The sequence below is a fragment of the Haliotis rubra genome, unplaced genomic scaffold, assembly GCF_003918875.1.
Source record: "Haliotis rubra isolate DU_JTF1 unplaced genomic scaffold, ASM391887v1 Scf741, whole genome shotgun sequence".
Lineage (NCBI taxonomy): Eukaryota > Metazoa > Mollusca > Gastropoda > Lepetellida > Haliotidae > Haliotis > Haliotis rubra.
Window position 1 is genome coordinate 295,246 of NW_025767459.1, and position 18,760 is coordinate 314,005.

At 39.1% G+C, this 18,760-nt stretch overlaps 1 protein-coding gene across 2 annotated transcripts in view; it reads left to right on the top strand.

The window, feature by feature from the left end:
* Nucleotides 1-18,760, top strand: part of LOC124259903 (ankyrin repeat domain-containing protein 50-like) — an 85,711-nt gene that overhangs the window by 57,810 nt on the left and 9,141 nt on the right. Inside the window, exon 3 of one of the 2 annotated variants that reach the window (XM_046694131.1) lies at nt 12,477-14,160. In XM_046694131.1, the coding sequence (XP_046550087.1) occupies nt 12,477-14,159 (1,683 nt within the window). In that variant the 3' untranslated portion in view covers nt 14,160. The remainder of the gene's footprint in view (nt 1-12,476; nt 14,161-18,760) is intronic. The other variant, XM_046694130.1, reaches the window with a different exon arrangement.

Genomic DNA, 18,760 nt, shown 5'->3' on the forward strand with positions numbered 1-18,760 from the left:
GACAAGAATTCTTGCACTGATTGTTTTTAGTTTTTCCAAGCACTTTTTAATGACTTACCACCACTCAGTAGTTGTGACAAGAATTGTGATGCACCTTCCACAGCATCCTGTCAACAAACAGAAACAACAGGAAGTATATATTCATCTCGGCTAGCTGTGACATGTTCCTGACAACTTGTGTTAATGGCTGAAGAACCTTTAGTGTTAAGGACAGGCCAATTAGTAGTCTAGATTCTTGAGATGTGTGCATGCATTGCATGCATCTATCTGTGTGCATTACATGCATGTATTGCAAGCATGGGTGGAGAATAGGGACTTGGGACTTTGGCGCTGAATGTTTTTCCAATCAATGCTTGAAAACACACACTTTTTTCGAAACATCCACCTGAATACAAAAGAGTTTCCCCATCATTTTTATATGAGGGAACAGCCATTCCAGGGCAGTCCCCAACATTTTGTACTGGAGGGCTAGAAAACATCTTACAATCAGTTCTTAACCATTGTTGATGGTATTGGTTTTGTAAGATTTCCAGTGAATGTCAAGACGAACATACTGGAATTGATTTTCTATAAAGTAGGGCAAACAGGATGATAAATATGATATGAGGTGATGTACCGGTAACTCTGTAGTGCTTCTAAGAGAATATTAGATGTGGTCATGTACAATCACAACATCACATTGAGATGTCATCATGCTGGAGCATCTGATCCATAGCTTCACAGTTACAGGAGGTTTTAGTTCCCGTTCTGTCCTTGAGAGTGGGTGACTTGGGAATAATGCCGCTCATGGTGAAATCACAAGTTTCAGCTAAAGATGAGAAGAAATACCATGTGGAAGCCTGTCAAGGGGTGAAATGAGATTTAATGTCCAGTTCAAGGTTAATACACTTAAAAAGTGATAAGATCTTATATATCATACTGGCCTTGTGAGATGTCACGCTGTAGTGTTACCATGGATACGCCACTTATAGTTCCCAGGCAACCAGATCTTGTTTTATCTCATAAATGCGGAATACCAGTCAGGGTAACAACAAGAATCATCTTTTAATGTTATTTGGTGTGGCATAGCCAGGAATCAATCCACCAATCATTCACACACACGGCACACACTCTATCTACTACACCACAGAGGTGGTACCTTAGTGGAGACCCCGAGACATGCATATTTGAGTGAGTATGGGGTTTGTTTCTTGTTGCAATATTACAGAATTTTCACAGTTGGGGACACCAGAAATGGAACTTCACCATCATACCCAAATGGGGGAATGACCCATGAAGATCCACGCTAGAATTGATCTTCAGTAATGTTAACCCATGCTTGCGGTAAGAGGCGACTAACGGGATCGGGTGGTCAGGCTCACAGACTTGGTTGACACATGTCATTGTATCCCAGTTACATAGATCTATGCTCATGCTGTTGATCACTGGATTGTCTGGTCCAGACTCAATTGTTTGCAGACTGATGCCATGTAGTGGGAATATTGCTGAGTGTGGCGTTAAACTAAACTCACTCACTCACATGGGGAACTGAACCACATGGAAAGATTTCGGTTTGAGCAAACGCTTTAATCACTAGGCTTCCCTCCACCTTGGTAAGCTAATAGAATAAGGACAGTAATCAGGTTGAATGATCGTCCTAAAATATTTATGTACCCTTACAAATCATTCTCAATCAAAAGTTCTATTTAAAATAGAGTATTTAAGTGCTTTTTCTGTTTTACTTAAAAGCATTATGATCACTCTAACAATGTTTCTCAAGAAAGTGAAAAAATCTGAATAGCTTTTATACATTCTCAAGAGAAGTTTGTCATCTCGGATCACGTTGATATGAAGATCACTCTTTTAAGTGACATCCACATTTAAATTCCACATTTTGATCTTGTAGTACTGGTTTGATTGCCTCGGGGTTAGAAACTACAATCCAAGTCAGATTCCGCAACTTCAGTTATTAACACATTTCATATGAAAAACTGAAAGCAAGTACAACATGAAAGATCCTTCATCCTGAGGAATCTGTTGGTTCCTGATTTATCTTGAATTGATATAAGAACCAATGACAACTGCAGAATCAATTTCTATTTCAAAGTCCGTTTTTTAAAAATCCTTCAAAGATGTATGCTTTAGATAGGGAACTTCAAAGATTCTGGAAGTGATGGTAAAAAAGACACCATTATTTTGGATTTTATATAAGTCAAGCACGCATATAGAAGAAGTCAGGTTGACAAGGAACGAATGTAGTTAGAGGTGATTAAAGTAATGCTTCCATCCACTCGTAGATGTTTCTACAACACGGTAATTGGACATGCCTTAGGAAAGAGTGTAGTCTCGTACATTTCCTTGCAGTGATGGAGGCAATGTGAGTAGACTTTGATGCAATTCAATTTTTGAAGATTACCTTTCAGGAATCCATCTTTGAGCATGTTGACAAGTGTGAGTGACGTTAAGTAGAAGCGACGTACATAGTGATGACAGTCTGGAAGATGGACGCATATACAGAGCCATGTTTTACAGCTGAAAGATAGGATTTGCAAGTTTTTGTGCATCTTTTATCAAACATTTGTTTGATAGAGAAATTGAAATTCTTTATGTGACACTTTTATCCGTATTGAACAAAGACAAAGGGTGTTGGATACAAGGGCAGCCCTAAATCAGCTATTTGCTAAAAAGAGATGTATCAGTTTAGATTTGTAAAGGTTAATAAAGGGCTTTAAAACAGCTAATCGGGGCAAATGCATTCAGAGAATCTTTGTATAAGGGATTTCATTGCAGTGTCACTCATTTTATTGGTGCTGTTAGTTTGGGAACAAGATATTACTTCTTGAAGCCTTGAAAAGTTATAAAAGGGTGGTGGTGGTGGTGGAATTGGGTTTAACGTATGTGCGGCTGCTTGTACTAGCCCAGACTGAAGCTGGTTTTATAGTGCTAGCCCACTGAGATACCATGCCGCAGTGAAGCATGAATACCCCACTCAGACACATTATACTGACTCCGAGCCGACCAGTCCTTGTTGTAACCATTAATGCCGAGCGCAAGGCAGGGACCAACAAGTACCATATTTTAACGTCTTTTGGTATGACGCGGTCAGGGATCGAACCCGCGACCTTCCGCTCTCTGGGCGGACGCTCTAACCACTACACCACGGAGGCGGTTTTATAAAATGGTGTTACACGTTATTGAATGATTGAGTGTGATTTACATCAGATGAAACATACCCGAGACTATTATAAGAATAATAAAAACATTGTGCAATGATATACCGCTTTGTGAGATCCTGCAATACCTTGGTTAGCAAGATAAGTTCAAATATTACTTTGAAATTTATTGGCACAAATCAAGGCATCTTGTATCACTGGAGACAGTTTATCTGTGCATGAACCTCAGCTTCTGTGGTAGTGGAAGAACCATTGGTCAGTGCTTGGAAGGTCAAGGGTCCTATCCACAACCAGGGTCATACTGAAAGAAATTCAAACATGGTATTTTTTGTTACCTGACCTTTTTAATTGTTTGTTTGTTAGTTGGTTTGTTGTTAAATGCCGTACTCAGCAATATTCCAATATGGTGGTGGTCTGTAAATAATCCAGTCTGGACCAGACAATCCAGTGATCAACCAAGTCAGGGAGTCCGACCACCCCATCCCTGTATGTGATGGAATCTGACCCGATAAAACCTGTCTCAGTCAGGGCACCTTTCACAAACACATGCAAAGGCAAGGCAATAATTTAGCTTAGAAAATATGTGAACATATGGTACGGGCAGTGCATTTGATATAATTGTTTTACCAAGCCTTACTGAGCATTAATCAATCCACTCCCCGCATATCTGAAAACACTTCAATATTTGATCTTTCAACCATTGATCAATGTTGTATTTCATCTGTCATTGATGAAACCCGTGACGGCCGGATTAGAATATTGGCCTTCAGCAACCCATGCTTGTGGTAAGAGGCGACTAAGGGATCGGGTGGTCAGGCTTGCTGACCTTGGTTGACACATGTCATCGGTTCCCAATTGTGCAGATTGATGCTCATGTTGTTGATAACTGGATTGTCTGGTCCAGACTCGATTATTTACAGACCTCGGTCATATAGCTGGAATATTGCTGAGTGCGGCATAAAAATAAACTCACTCACTCCCTCACTGTCATTGATGAAGATGTATACATGTCAAAATCCTGGCTGTTGCAGATGGCACAGTGATATTGACATGCATACATTTCACAAAACTGCTTGCTCAAGGCCAGATGTTGACTTGGCTGATATGAACTCATTTTATGTAATGTTTTCACTATCCTGTTAATTATTGACTTTAATCAAGTAATTGATTTGGCCAAGCAGAAATCAACAGCATGAAATGGTAGTTTGGGAAAATATGCATTTGTCAGACGATGTACTGGATGCCAACATCATTGATTTGTTAATTGTAGTATTTTAGTGTTCTGTTATCAGATAACAATGAAGGTAGTTTTCAAATTAGTAATAAATGTAACATGTGATATACGATGGTCTGGGAACATTCATTTGTGTATTGCTAAACTTCACGAAATAAACATTGTCAAATCATGTATTGATACAAAATTGATTAAATGATTGCTGTTTAATGCCACTTCAGGCAATATTTCACCTATATGACAGCAGTCTGTGAATAATTGTGTCTGGACCAGACAATCCAGTGATTGACATACTGAGCAAAGATATGTGCAGTTATGCTATAAAGACATGCATCAACCAAGTGAGCCTGACCACCCAATCCTGTTAGTTGCCAACAACCTCTCCAAACGCTGGTACCACAACAAATATTTGATTTCATTGTCCATCTGTCCAATGTCCGTTTTTCAGTTTTCTGTTCCATTACAGAACTCCTGAACTATTCAGTATGTTTCATTGAAACATACAACACAGTTCAGTCTAGTGGTGAACTGGTGTTCATGAAAAGTTGAACTTGTACTGAAAATGCTCATTTCCGGAGCAGAACCATTAATCTGTTCAATGTTTTGGGGCGAAACTAGTAATATGGAGCTTTTTACTGCTGATCCATTTTGATGATTTGTGGTGTTTACTATTTATTTTTTATCATTTTTATTCTTTTAATTTCATGATGACAATTTGGACTGAAAATGAGGGTGGTGATAATTTCCAGAGCATTACTCCAAAATGTTGGAATACGTTTTGATTAAACATGCTATAGAGATCAGTAGATCAGTCTAATGGTCATCATTTGATGATATAGGATGATATACTAGGAAAATACTAAACAGCATTATGCTCTCACTGAACTGAGGGTATCCAGTGACAAGGAACTGAAACTTGGGTACAAGAAGCCACTCAATCAGATCTCTCACTGAACTGAGGGTATCCAGTGACAAGGAACCGAAACTTGGGTACAAGAAGCCACTTCACCAGATCTCTCACTGAACTGAGGGTATCTCACTGAACTGAACTGAGGGTATCCAGTGACAAGGAACCGAAACTTGGGTACAAGAAGCCACTCCATCAGATCTCTCACTGAACTGAGGGTATCCAGTGACAAGGAACCGAAACTTGGGTACAAGAAGCCACTTCACCAGATCTCTCACTGAACTGAGGGTACTGAACTGAAGCCACTTCCATCAGATCTCTCACTGAACTGAGGGTATCCAGTGACAAGGAACCGAAACTTGGGTACAAGAAGCCACTTCACCAGATCTCTCACTGAACTGAGGGTATCCAGTGACAAGGAACCGAAACTTGGGTACAAGAAGCCACTCCATCAGATCTCTCACTGAACTGAGGGTATCCAGTGACAAGGAACCGAAACTTGGGTACAAGAAGCCACTTCACCAGATCTCTCACTGAACTGAGGGTATCCAGTGACAAGGAACCGAAACTTGGGTACAAGAAGCCACTTCACCAGATCTCTCACTGAACTGAGGGTATCCAGTGACAAGGAACCGAAACTTGGGTACAAGAAGCCACTCCACCAGATCTAGTCATCTAGTAATGACCCGAACAATGTGTGAAGCCCATTTCTGGTGTCCCCCACTGTGATATTGCTGGAATATTGCTAAAGTGGCAAACAATGTGTGAAGCCCATTTCTGGTGTCCCCCACTGTGATATTGCTGGAATATTGCTAAAGTGGTGTAAAACTTAACTGGAGAAGAGAATGGGTGCACTCATCATAAAACTTGCTAGAATAAATGAATGCATGTCAACAATGTCTGTTGGTCATTTAAATATGCCTTAAACCTTACCTCAAACAGGGTGATGCACATCCCAACCACCATGCTGTAGGATCTGTAAAATGACCCATTTGGGTACAATTACAAACATTTTATGTACATTAAACTATGGTTATAATGGATTCAAAGGGACCATTAATTTTAGTTGGTTATAACTGTTGTTAATTATACTTTTTTGGACTAAAATATACAAGTGGCTGGAACATCCAAACAGTTCATAATATCAGTTTGTTATGAGTGTGTTTCTTATGAACATAATTTACTGAACGCCATTAACTGTAATGCATTTCTAGTCTTGCCCATTATGATGGAATCATAATGGCTCCCCGGAATCACAAGTGTCAAGTTTTCATACACCATTGTGTATTTCATGCATCATTACAGCCCCAATAAATGCTACTTAAGTACACTCGTCAATATAGACACAGCATCAAGTATGGATATCAGTTGAAGGTTGTGTCACACTGACCTAATAATAATGAGTTGTGTGGATAGTATTACATCTCACTGTATAGTGACTGGATTCTAATAAATTTGTTCAGCTAAATGTTATGTTCCATCACTAATTATTAAGCAAGATTTTTTATGAAAAGTTCAGAAGCCCCATTTTTGTTTGAAGCAGAGCTTGAAGATTATTCATACGAAAACTTTACTTTTAGATATATTGACATATTGATATATGTACTGGTGTAATGGTTGCTTGGCTGGAATATTATTGATACAAAACTATACAGTATACTTTCTGATATTTTGACTTTTTAAGTGATTTATTGATACATGTATATTGACTGGTTGGATGGTTGAGTAGACTTGGTTGGTTGGTTGGATCATTATTAATACAAAACTGTAAAGTATAATTTCTGATGTATTGATATATAAATTGATAAACTGACATATTGATTGGTTGGTTGGCCTGTTCATTTCTGGTGTAATATTAGGGGAGCACAATATTGTATTGATATGAGACAGCAAATAATAATGATTCTTTAACTTTAATTAAGGAATTAAAAAAAAACACGTGTGACAGTTCAGTGAATGCGTTTAGTTTTACTCCGCTTTTAGCAATATCACAGCAGGGGACACCAGAAATGGGCTTCACACATAGTACCCACGTGGGGAATTGAACCGGACCTTCGGCCAGACAAGCGAACTCTTTAACCACTTACTAAGGCTACCCCACTGCCCTAACAGTTCAGTGACGTATAACATGGTAGCATAGTGTCCTAGAATATCACCCATATGTAGTCATGTTTATCCATATGTGTCACTGTATATACATGCGCAGTGACTGTATTTTTTTTTATGCCGCTTTTAGCAATATTCCATCAATATCATAGCGAGAGACACTTGAAATGGGATTCACTCATTGTTGTAATAGTGCTAGCCGGCTAGATACCATGCTAAACGTAACAACAATACCCACTCAGATATTGAATAAATGCAGTATGAGGCAGGGCAGCATCAATTAGCTGTGTCAAACCCACGACCTTTCACTTCTCAGGCTGATCTACTGGACCAAATAGATATCCATGAATTGCAAATCAGGTCTTTGAATGGCATTTAGAAGTGATATACTTAAAGATATCAACATATACTTATGGACATCAACTTCTCTCTCACTCTGAAACATGTTCCTCATAATATAGAAGTTGACATCCATAAAAACTCTACTCCCTAAATTGCAAAGTTTTATTTCATGGAGAATTAGCCAATGTAATGGACTGTCTATTAATATATACCGAGGGAAACAAATAAGGGAACACTACTTCATGGCAGTGTTCCTTTATTTATTCCCAGATTTCCTCCCAAAGCGCTATTCAAACCTGGTGATGAAAACTGGGAATCATCAAAAGAACATTTGAATTTGCCTGTGTTCCTTTATTTGTTTCTCTCAGTATATTTACTGCAAATCATTGATGATAATCATCATAATAAACAATGGGTGTAAGTCAAAGTCCAAAAACTGTGTCAAAGCACTTGAAATAAATTTTTCAAGTATTCATCATGTTGATAAATTAAAACTTTATGTGTGAAGTGTATAATCCAGATCCTATTGCCAGCGGGCCAACTTCCTGTGATCTGTTTTATGTAGCAGACAGAACTAGACTGGAACTAATGCACTCTGTGAATATGATATGTCTGTCGGCTGAAAATGTCAAAAATAATCCAAATGAGGAAAAAAAAAGAAAAGAATTTTCACTTTACTTTAGATGCACTATGGCAGATGGAAATAGAATCTGTGTCTTATGAGAGCCAAACAAATTCTCATTGGTTGGGAAAAGAATTATTTGTAAAACTTATTTTAAAAAGTATTAATTTGTTTAAAATGAGAAACCCTAAGGCACCCTTTAAAAAGCTAGTGAGGTCTTCAAGGGCATCTTACACAACTGCAAGCAGTGTTCCAGCAACTCTGTAGCACAAATGTTTTCCACACATTGTATCCATGTCGGGCATCAAACACAGTTTTAATTAAGATTTAAAAATGATTCAACAACTGTACTACCTCCGTTTACAGAATAGGGTGGTGGTGTACTCCAGTATCTGCTTGACACACTGAACCCTTGGGTTTGAATTCCCATTTATGGGTCCCTTACCATTATATTGCTGGAATATTGGGAAACCCGTGAACATGGGGGTTTAAATTAGTCTTCAGTAACCCATGCTGGTTGTAAGAGGCGACTAACGGGATCGGGTGGTCAGGCTCGCTGACTTGGTAGACACATGTCATGTTATCCCAATTGCATAGACCGATGCGTATGACGTTAATCACTTGATTGTCTGGTCCAGACTCGATTATTTACAGACCACAGCCATATAGCTGGAATATTGCTGAGTGCGGCGTTAACAATCAAATGAGAAAACAAGAATATTGCTCAAATCACCATGAAACTATAGCCAATTCATCTTTTATAACACCAGTCAAAGTAATATTGCTGTTATAACAAGGCATTAGCTACTCTCACAGTGTATTCAGTCGATAAATATTTATCATTGGCTATTTCCTCTTGCATCATTATATATTTTTAAATAGATAGAAATATACAGCAAACAGAAAAAATCAATCAAGTTTATTTCCAGTTGGCTGATTTTGACTTCAGTTGGTCGACCCTTAAACCAAAAATTATAATCTCTGGTTTCTTTCTTGTTTGATCTCTGCAAGTGGCTGAGATGCTACTGCCAGTCAAGGCCACAGTTGAAGCATGATTAACCATACAAGAATAGATGGATAACTCTTTTACCATGCCTTCTCCTGCAAAGCACATTGTCTCAGGAACATTCTGACATTTACTTGTTTATTCCAGCAGAGGATTGAAGGCTGTAGGATCATGGAGGTGCTTCTGCAGCAGCAGGATGTTTGTAGTGTCAGTAGAGACAGAGGCTTAATGTTTTAGTGGCTGAGTTGTCAGATTTCATGGTTGGCTAGCGGTGTGTTTTTGAGGGGACAGAGAGCAGTAGCAGGAATGTTTGTAGTATCAATAGAGACAGAGGTTTAATGTTCTTGAGGTTAAGTTCTCAGATTTCATGGTTGGCTACAGGTGTGTTTTTGAGGGGACAGAGAGCAGCAGCATTTTTAATGAGGTCTAATGAAGACTTTAATTCTCATCACAATTTGCAGCCCTTCAAGGTCATTGTGATACCTAGGCCATTCCAGTGACAGAAGATGGCTGCTCTCTTAGACACTGGATCTGTGAAAATACAGTAAACTATAGTTATAACGAGCTCAATAGAATCACTAATTTTGGTCTGTTAGAACCATTTAGTTTGGTATTCATGTTTTGCCAAAAAATATACAGCAAGTCCTGAGACCAAGAAACAGTTTGTTATATTCATTACTTACTAGACAATGATGTGAGAAGGGGTGTCTTGAGGTGAGATGAACAAAAACAAAATCTGATAATTGTTTTATTCATTGTGGAATAAAAAAGTGTTAATATTAGTGTAAGTGCTGGATAGGACCATATCAATTTAGTCCATATGCAGTGAGAAATGGACTAAAAAACTTAATGAACACTGTTTGAAATTCTGTTAATTGAAAAAGCACAGAAAACAAAAATAATGAAAGTCAATTTTTATAAGCATATTTTAAATCATAACATAACATCTAATCTCTTTTTAATACTATCACTAATATCAGGTTTGACAAGAAGATAAATGATGTGGCAAAAGCTGAAATACAAACCAGAGATTTTAAAAAGTGATTATGGCATTCATTTGATGTGATTCTAAACGTAATTGAACAGGTGACTGTGAAATGGTTGTTTTTAAAGAGAGTTTTATGAAGAAAGTCAAGGACAAACAGATTTAGGACAATTCAGGTAATCTCTTAAAGGCAATGAACTTACCACATGGCTGGCAGACAAGACCTGGGACATGGAAAATAAAAAAACATTGTAACATAACCAGTTTTAACAAATTATCAACTGGAAACCTTGTCTGTACGTTCTCAGATCGATAGTGTTTGTTCACCAATGTGTAAGACCCAGTGCTGGAGGCGTATCATGTTTCTTTAGAATTATGTAATGCTCATGTGCTTAGAAATACAAATGTGTTGAGTCAGCAGTTTATGTGAAATGAACATGTGTGCATTTCGGCATGTATGTTGCATGTTTCAAGGAGAGATAGCAGCGAGTCTATTGTCAGGAGGTGTCGTGTTACCAGCTGTTAGTTATTTCCAGGAGATGTGACTCAAGTGAAACCTTCCAGCTGTGTATTTACAAAGAAAATTGGAGATATAAAAACATGTTAGCGTTCAATAAGTGGAGTGTATGTTTTACTGCCACAAGCCCAGAACTTAAAGAAATGCTTGTTTATGTTGTTGAACCATGAGAGGACAATTTTTGTGAACTGTTATGGAACTGCAGTGTAATATTATATTAAGTGTCTGAGATTGGGGCTCTCTGAACATATAAACTTTTGATAGAATCAAATAATTCCTTTAAAACTGAAAAGAAGCCCCATTAGGATGTGAGATTCAGAACCTGAGGAAACATTTAGGGCGGAAGGGAAAATAATGCGGTTCATTGACTGTGGGACAGAGTACAAAAGATAGAAAATAAATAATTTGTCGGTGAAGTGCTGGTCAACCTGAAGTGAGTGAGTGGGCACATGTTTCATACAATTTATGTTAATATTTTGGCACTATTCCAGTGGTATATATACAAGGGACACCAATGTTATGTGTATGTTTTACCTATGTTGAGAATCAAACCTGGATTTCAATGTAATGAACAAACACCTTATCAACTAGACTACCCTACCACCCCTTAACCTGAAGAAACTAAGCATATAAGGTCCATCTTGATGATGATGTAGGTATATTTGATACTTTTGCTAGGTTCCCTATCTGCTTCTCTCCTGCCCACATATGGCTCAATGCACTGTGTTCAATGTAGATTTGCTAGCATGAATATTTGTGGGAAATCCCCCCCCATATATCTAAAACAATGATGGGAATGAGATGACGGTATACAAATGACATTGTAACCTAGAAACACAATAACTAGATTATGTATCATTGTGCTTTTGAAGTTTTTATACATAGTATTTAGCAAATCACGACAGGGGACACCAGAAATGGTCTTCATTGTACCCATGTGATAAAATTGAATCTGGGTCTTCTGCAAGATGTGCGACAGTTTAACTACTACACTACCCCATCGCCCCACTCATAGGCATGTAGACCCGTGAAGAGCCGGGCTTGAATTGGTCTTCAGCAAGCCATGCTTATCGTAAGAGGCGACTAACAGGATCAGGTGGTCAGGCTTGCAGATTTTATTGAGACATGTTATCGTATCCCAAATGCGAAGATTGGTGCTCATGCTATTGATCACTGGATTGTCTTGTCCAGACTTGATTATTTACAGACTGATGCCTTATAGCTTGAATATTGCTGAGTGGAGTGTTAAACAACAAACAAACTCATAGGCATGTAACAGTGTGTCACCTCATTCTGTGGATCAGGCCCATATCAAAATAGGTCCCCGGTCACCTATGCTGATCTTAAGAATTTACTAATTGTCAGTCACTTAGATGATTGTGTGACATCTTATGATTTTAAAAAGAGTTTTGTTGCTTCTATTTTAAGGATAGATGTTCACAATATCACGCATTGGGTGGTCCTGACATGGCTGTTTAGAGTCTACAGTCATAAAGCTGAAATACTGCTTAATGTGGCGTTAAGAGACAAACAAATATACACTTCCCTGTTGATTTTACTCATTTATGTCTTCCTCCATGCTTAGTTCATTGTTCTGTTTTTCAGGTTTGTCAGATCATCATTGAACAAGGTGCCAAGATCAATGAGATTGACAACGATGGACGAACTCCGCTCATTCATGCAGCTCAGGAAGGTCATGCTCCAGTTGTTGCCTGTCTCCTGGAACACCATGCCCACATCGACCACAGATCACATGACGGCAAGACAGCTCTCCGAGTTGCAGCCCTTGAAGGTCATCGCGATGTCTTGGAGATTCTGGTTACAGAAGGTGGCAACATCAACTACAAAGATGCAGATGGCAGATCCACCCTGTATGTCCTTGCCCTGGAGAATCAGTTCAACATGGCTCAGTACCTTCTGGAGGTCGGTGCTGATGTTGAGAGCGTTGATCTTGAAGGGAGAACAGCCCTACATGTTGCTGCATGGCAGGGCCATTTCGAGATGGCCGAGCTGCTGATCATGCATGAAGCTGATGTGAATGCAGTGGATAATGATCAGAGGACATCCCTGCAGTCGGCAGCATGGCAAGGTCATGAGAAGGTGGTTCGTCTGCTGCTGGAGAAGGGAGCACACGTGGACCACACTTGCAACCAGGGAGCTACAGCTTTGTGTATCGCAGCCCAGGAAGGGCATGAGGAGGTTGTGCGAGTATTGTTGAAGTATCACGCAAATCCTAACCATGCTGATCAGTTTGGTCGGACTCCTATTCGTGTGGCTATGAAGAGTGGACATACGTCTGTGTGTAAGATTCTTGAAGACTTTGGTGCAATGCCAGTGAATGGTACGAAGAGCAGGAGCTCCTCTTCTACTTCCAGTAATGAGACACGACCACTCACAACAAATCCTCCAAAAGGGGGCGCTATTGCTGGGCACCCTCATCCTATCCACAGCTCACCATCCGACTCACCAGAGTCAACTTTTGACCGGAGAAAATCGTACCACTCCAACAACTCGTCAAAATCCTCCAGCAACCTTACATCTTCCACCAATCAGAGCTCGCAGAGTGGGAACGTGACAAAGGCGGATGGTGAGTGTTTGACCTTCACCCAACAGCTTCAACAGTGCTCTATGGGCAAGAACCGTTCTCGCCCAATCTCTCGAGTTCTCTCCCCTGTGAGTGAGCCTCAATCCCCAGTGCAGTCCCCACCTACATCTCCCGTTGGAGAAACCCCCAAATTCCCGACTTCCGGAGGACCTGTCTCTCCATCCCTGGAACATAATATTAACTTTCTCAACCCATCTCCTGTGAAAAGTGCAAGCTTGAAACAGGAGAAAATCTCTGCCACTATCAACATTATTACTAACCCTAATGCTGAGATCATGAACAGTTGTGATGAGCCAGTTTGGCAGCTCAATCCAGCACACTTCCAGAACATGAAACGGAACCTTCTCCAGCAGCGGGGAATTGTTCCGGACTCTCCAACCAAGATGGTAATGGGACAGAGTGCGCTACACATGCGCTCACCAGAAATGAGACGGAAACGGAATGGAATTGTTACCAATCCCAACATCACCAAAAGCCCAGCTGCAGTGACCAGTCAAGAGATTCTCAAGAGCCCTGGAGTAAATGGACATGGGCAGTCGACCTACAACAAGCTGTCCAGTGATTCCAAGGAACCAGTGAGTCCTATACATGCCAATGGCTTCTCGAGCATCCCTGCAGTATCCAGCAGGAAAGGACCTCAACGGCCCAATGGACTACCCCTCAAGAAAGAAACCCCTCTGTAAGGTATGCTTTGCTTTTTGGCTTCGAAACTGATATTAGCACCTGTTTGGACAACAGTCAAGGACATCCAAAATGTAATGATTAAACTAAGTGAACTTGGTATCCCATTGCTATTTGCTATTGATAGATTAGGAATGGGAGGTAGATCTAGGTCTGTTGATGTTGAAAGTCAAGCTGTAAGTCTATTCTATTTTGGTATAGTGTATCTTTAGGTACACATTGTCAGTTGTTTTTTATCTTTAACATGTGATTTTACATAGACTTTTCTAATCCTGTGTGTTAAAAGTGTTCTGTCAAGGTGCTGTTTTCTCTGCTTTAATTGTTCATTTATCATAAGATAGTGAGACAGTATCATTCACTCATTCGCAGAATACTGTAGTTCATGAAGGATGTAAATTCACTCTATTAAAAATATATTGCAGTAAGACTGATTCAGAATTATGTATCATTTTTGTGCAATGAACTTTTGTTTAAATTCTCTTGTGACAGAATATTTTCAGATTTTGATTTGTTTAATGGATGTCAGGCACTTGATTGATTGACAGATGCTCCGATTTATTTCAACCAATGAAAGGTGTTCATGTCAGTTTCTGCTTGACCCAAATATATATCCTCATCCTCACCAGCTCATTTGCTGTGCTTAGTCTTGCATATTGCAGTATCCCTGTTGTATTTATCATATACCTGGTGTCTTGTGCTTCACTATATCTATTGTCACCTGGCATGACTCTTGTGCACGACTGTGGGTGTCAGTTTCACATGACGTCAGTGTTTCACATTTTGACCCCTTGGGAATGGTGGGTAAGAATATAGGTCCCTAGCAACCTTATGCTTGTGTCACCATGGGGATTGTGGGTAAGAATATAGGTCCCCAGCAACCTATGCTTGTGTCACCATGGGGATTGTGGGTAAGAATATAGGTCCCTAGCAACCTATGCTTGTGTCACCATGGGGATGGTGGCTAAGAACAATAGGTCCCTAGCAACCTATGCTTGTGTCACTATGGGGGTGGTGGGTAAGAATATAAGTCCCTAGCAACCTATGCTTGTGTCACCATGGGGATTGTGGGTAAGAATATAGGTCCCTAGCAACCTATGCTTGTGTCACCATGGGGATGGTGGGTAAGAATATAAGTCCCTAGCAACCTATGCTTGTGTCACCATGGGGATTGTGGGTAAGAATATAAGTCCCTAGCAACCTATGCTTGTGTCAACATGTGGATGGTGGGTAAGAATATAAGTCCCTAGCAACCTATGCTTGTGTCACCATGGGGATGGTGGGTAAGAATATAGGTCCCTAGCAACCAGTGCTTGTGTCACCATATGGATTGCGGGTTAGAATATAGGTCACCAACAAGTTATATTTGTCTCCCTATGGGATTCCGGTTAAGAATATAGATCCCCAGCAACCTTACTGGTCACCATGGGGATTTTGGAAACAGATAATGGTCCCCAGTATCCTTAGTTTGCTGTAGGAAGTGACTACTGGATTGGTCAGACACAGTGACTTGGCCGACTGCATGTCAGGGTATCCCAGTTGTGTGGTATCCCTGATTCATGTACTTCATATTGTTGAGAAAGAAGGGACAAACATTCATTGTCTTCGTATCCCTGCAAGAACATGGTAGTCAATATAATAATGTTAGACAGGGATTTGATGGTGAGACAAATGAGATCAAAAGGTACTAATTGCTAAGTATGACCAAATAGTAGCTTACAACACACCCTGCAGGCACTTCCTGTGAGAACAGGTTCCAAGCACTGAATTCGAAGAATGGTTGCCCAAGCTCGGACTAAAATATGGAGGAGTTTGTGAAAGTGTGTGACTAGACTGATAGTAGAACGTTTTGTCCCTTAAATAAAGTTATGTATATATATATATATACTGAAGGAAAAAAATAAGGGATCACATGAAAGCACAAGTGTTCCTTTATTTTTTTCCAGGTTTCTTCACAAGTTTTGTATTGCACTTGTGCTTTCATGTGATCCCTTATTTTTTTTCTTTAGTATATATTCAGCTAAAACATATATACCATTCCAAAAAAGTAGGGGATATTGGATTTACAAGATTGAGAAAATGCAAATGATGAATTTATGAAGCCAAGGAGGAAACAGATGATGAAGAGAAATTAAGGGAAAATGTGACAATTTATTCCATTCCTTTGGAAATGTTTCATCTATGGATATATATTACTTTTTCTCACATGCATTGGCAGTGGCTAGTGGTATGCTCGCAAAATGGAATATCCCCTACTTTGTTTTAATGGTATATTATAAAAGAACTCTCTAGTATTAAAGAGACTTCAAGTGTAATAATTTCCAAGGGCTGAAGAGGAATGAGTAGACTAAGAATGGCTTGAGCTGTGATTGTAGTCTTTCCCACAGAACTTTAACCTTGTTATCATACTCAAAAATGGAGGTATTTGGTTCTATCCAAGTTATATATTTTCAGAGACTAAGTGTTAGTCTACTATGATGGAGATAAGAGTGGATAGAGGTGGACATTTAAATATATGCTCTGGCATCTCTGAGAAATAAACTATGTCTGGTAGGGCTGTGTATTGGCAAATTAATTGTATTTCAATATATTGTGATTCAGGTACCAGTATTGCTAAACATATTGTGATATATTGGGAACTTCAGTGTTTGACAGTGAGTGACACGAATTGCACATGTCAATCCTATTTTCTACATTAGAAGTCCCTAAACATATATATGGTTCTGATGACAGCAATCTCAAAATTAGGTTGCATAGTGAGGGATTTTATTTTATTTTTTATATAATTTATAGTATTACCCCAGTATGACCTTTTGTCATTGAATAACGAAGGAAAACACTTGTTATGAATGGAAGTCTGTGTAGATTTTAGTCTAAACCATAAAGATAATCACCAAAACTTCATTCATGTTCTTTACCCAATATACCGGTTCTCAGAAAAAAATATTGCAATACGTATCGTTTGTAAAGCATATTGCGATATACTGGTAAACCGGTAATACGGTGCAGTCCTAGTGTCTGGTACCCATGGTTATTATCATGGATCAATAGTTCCTGGTACTAAACACATTGGCTTCAGGTCCAATTTAGTTTGATTAAACGCGAAACCGTTATGACTTGTGATATTGTTTAAACATGTCATACAAAACATTTTCTCATTCAAGCCTTGTCAGTGAAACAGCTGAGTATCCTAGTGGTTAAAGTGTTTTCCAATCAAGCCAAAGGCCAAGGTTCCTTTGCCCTCACACGTACAGTATGTTAAGACCATTTTTGGTGAGCCAGACATGATATTGCTTGAATATTGATAAAAGAAACATTAAGCCATACACACTCACCCGCCCGGGGCGGTAGGGTAGCGGTAGGGTAGCGGTAGGGTTAAAGTGTCCACTCGTCACGCCGAAGGCCCGGGTTTGATTCCCCACATGGGTACAATGTATGAAGCCCATTTCTGTTGTCCCCTGCTGTGATGTTGCTGGAATATTGCTAAAAGCAGCGTAAAACCATACTCACTCACTCACCCGCCCACCTAGTTGTAAAAAATAGGCTTGTTGTCTTGGAAGATTCTGTGTCTTCGTTCTCCATAAGGATTGTATGTTACAATCATAGCATACACTTATTTCATTCTTCTCTTTGCAGAGATTATGATGAAGATAAGCAAATGTATTTTATTATTGCAATACTGAAAAAATGTACCACTGCTAACTTTCCTATCGATACAGAAACTAGGACAAAATAAACTACAAACCTGAATCAACAACACCTTAATTGAATTTTAAAAATTCTTTACTGCTCTAGAAGTAATGACTGTTATTCTGGTTGCCATGGTGATTCAATAAACATCCTGGTAAGAAGACATTAGGTTGTGTGGGCCATTTAACTTCATTACTGAAAAAAAGTTGATTTGATTTATCATTAGCTTGAAAATATCAATGATATTTTATGACTTGCCCTAGAGATATCAATGAAGTTCAATGAACACGACACACAGATTTATGGGGGGCTGTGGAAAAATGAATCTTTACAGGGCTTTCACTTACATGAACTATACTTTCAAGGTAAAAATTGAACATTCTAAAAATCTTGGAACACCAACAGGATGCTTGTTAATTATATATTTTATTTAAAGTTTGTTGTAAATTAATTAGTTTTATAGAAGAAAAAAAACATGTTCGTAAACAATATTTTTGTCAACAGTAAATTTGTTGCAGGTTATATGAGGAAGATATTACTTTCATTGATTATTGATTAGTCTTTTCCTCCGAATAACACTGAATGTGAGCTTGCACAGGTTATGAGATACAACATCATAAAAGAGAGTATTTAAATATCACGTAAATACCACCAGCCCACCCTCCCTTATCCTCCAGGGCCCAGATTTTCAAAACTCTCTTAGCGCTAAGATAGTTGCAAGTTAATGTTAATGTATGGCACTTACGACTATCATAGCGTTAAGAGAGCTTTGAAAATCTAGACCCAATTTTTTAATTTTGAAAATGTTAACGAAGCTCTCGTAAGCCTAAGATCTTGTAACTTTTCTCGTAGCAATTAGGGGTGTCAGGATACACCAATCTCACAATACGATACGTATCACGATTTTAAGGTCACG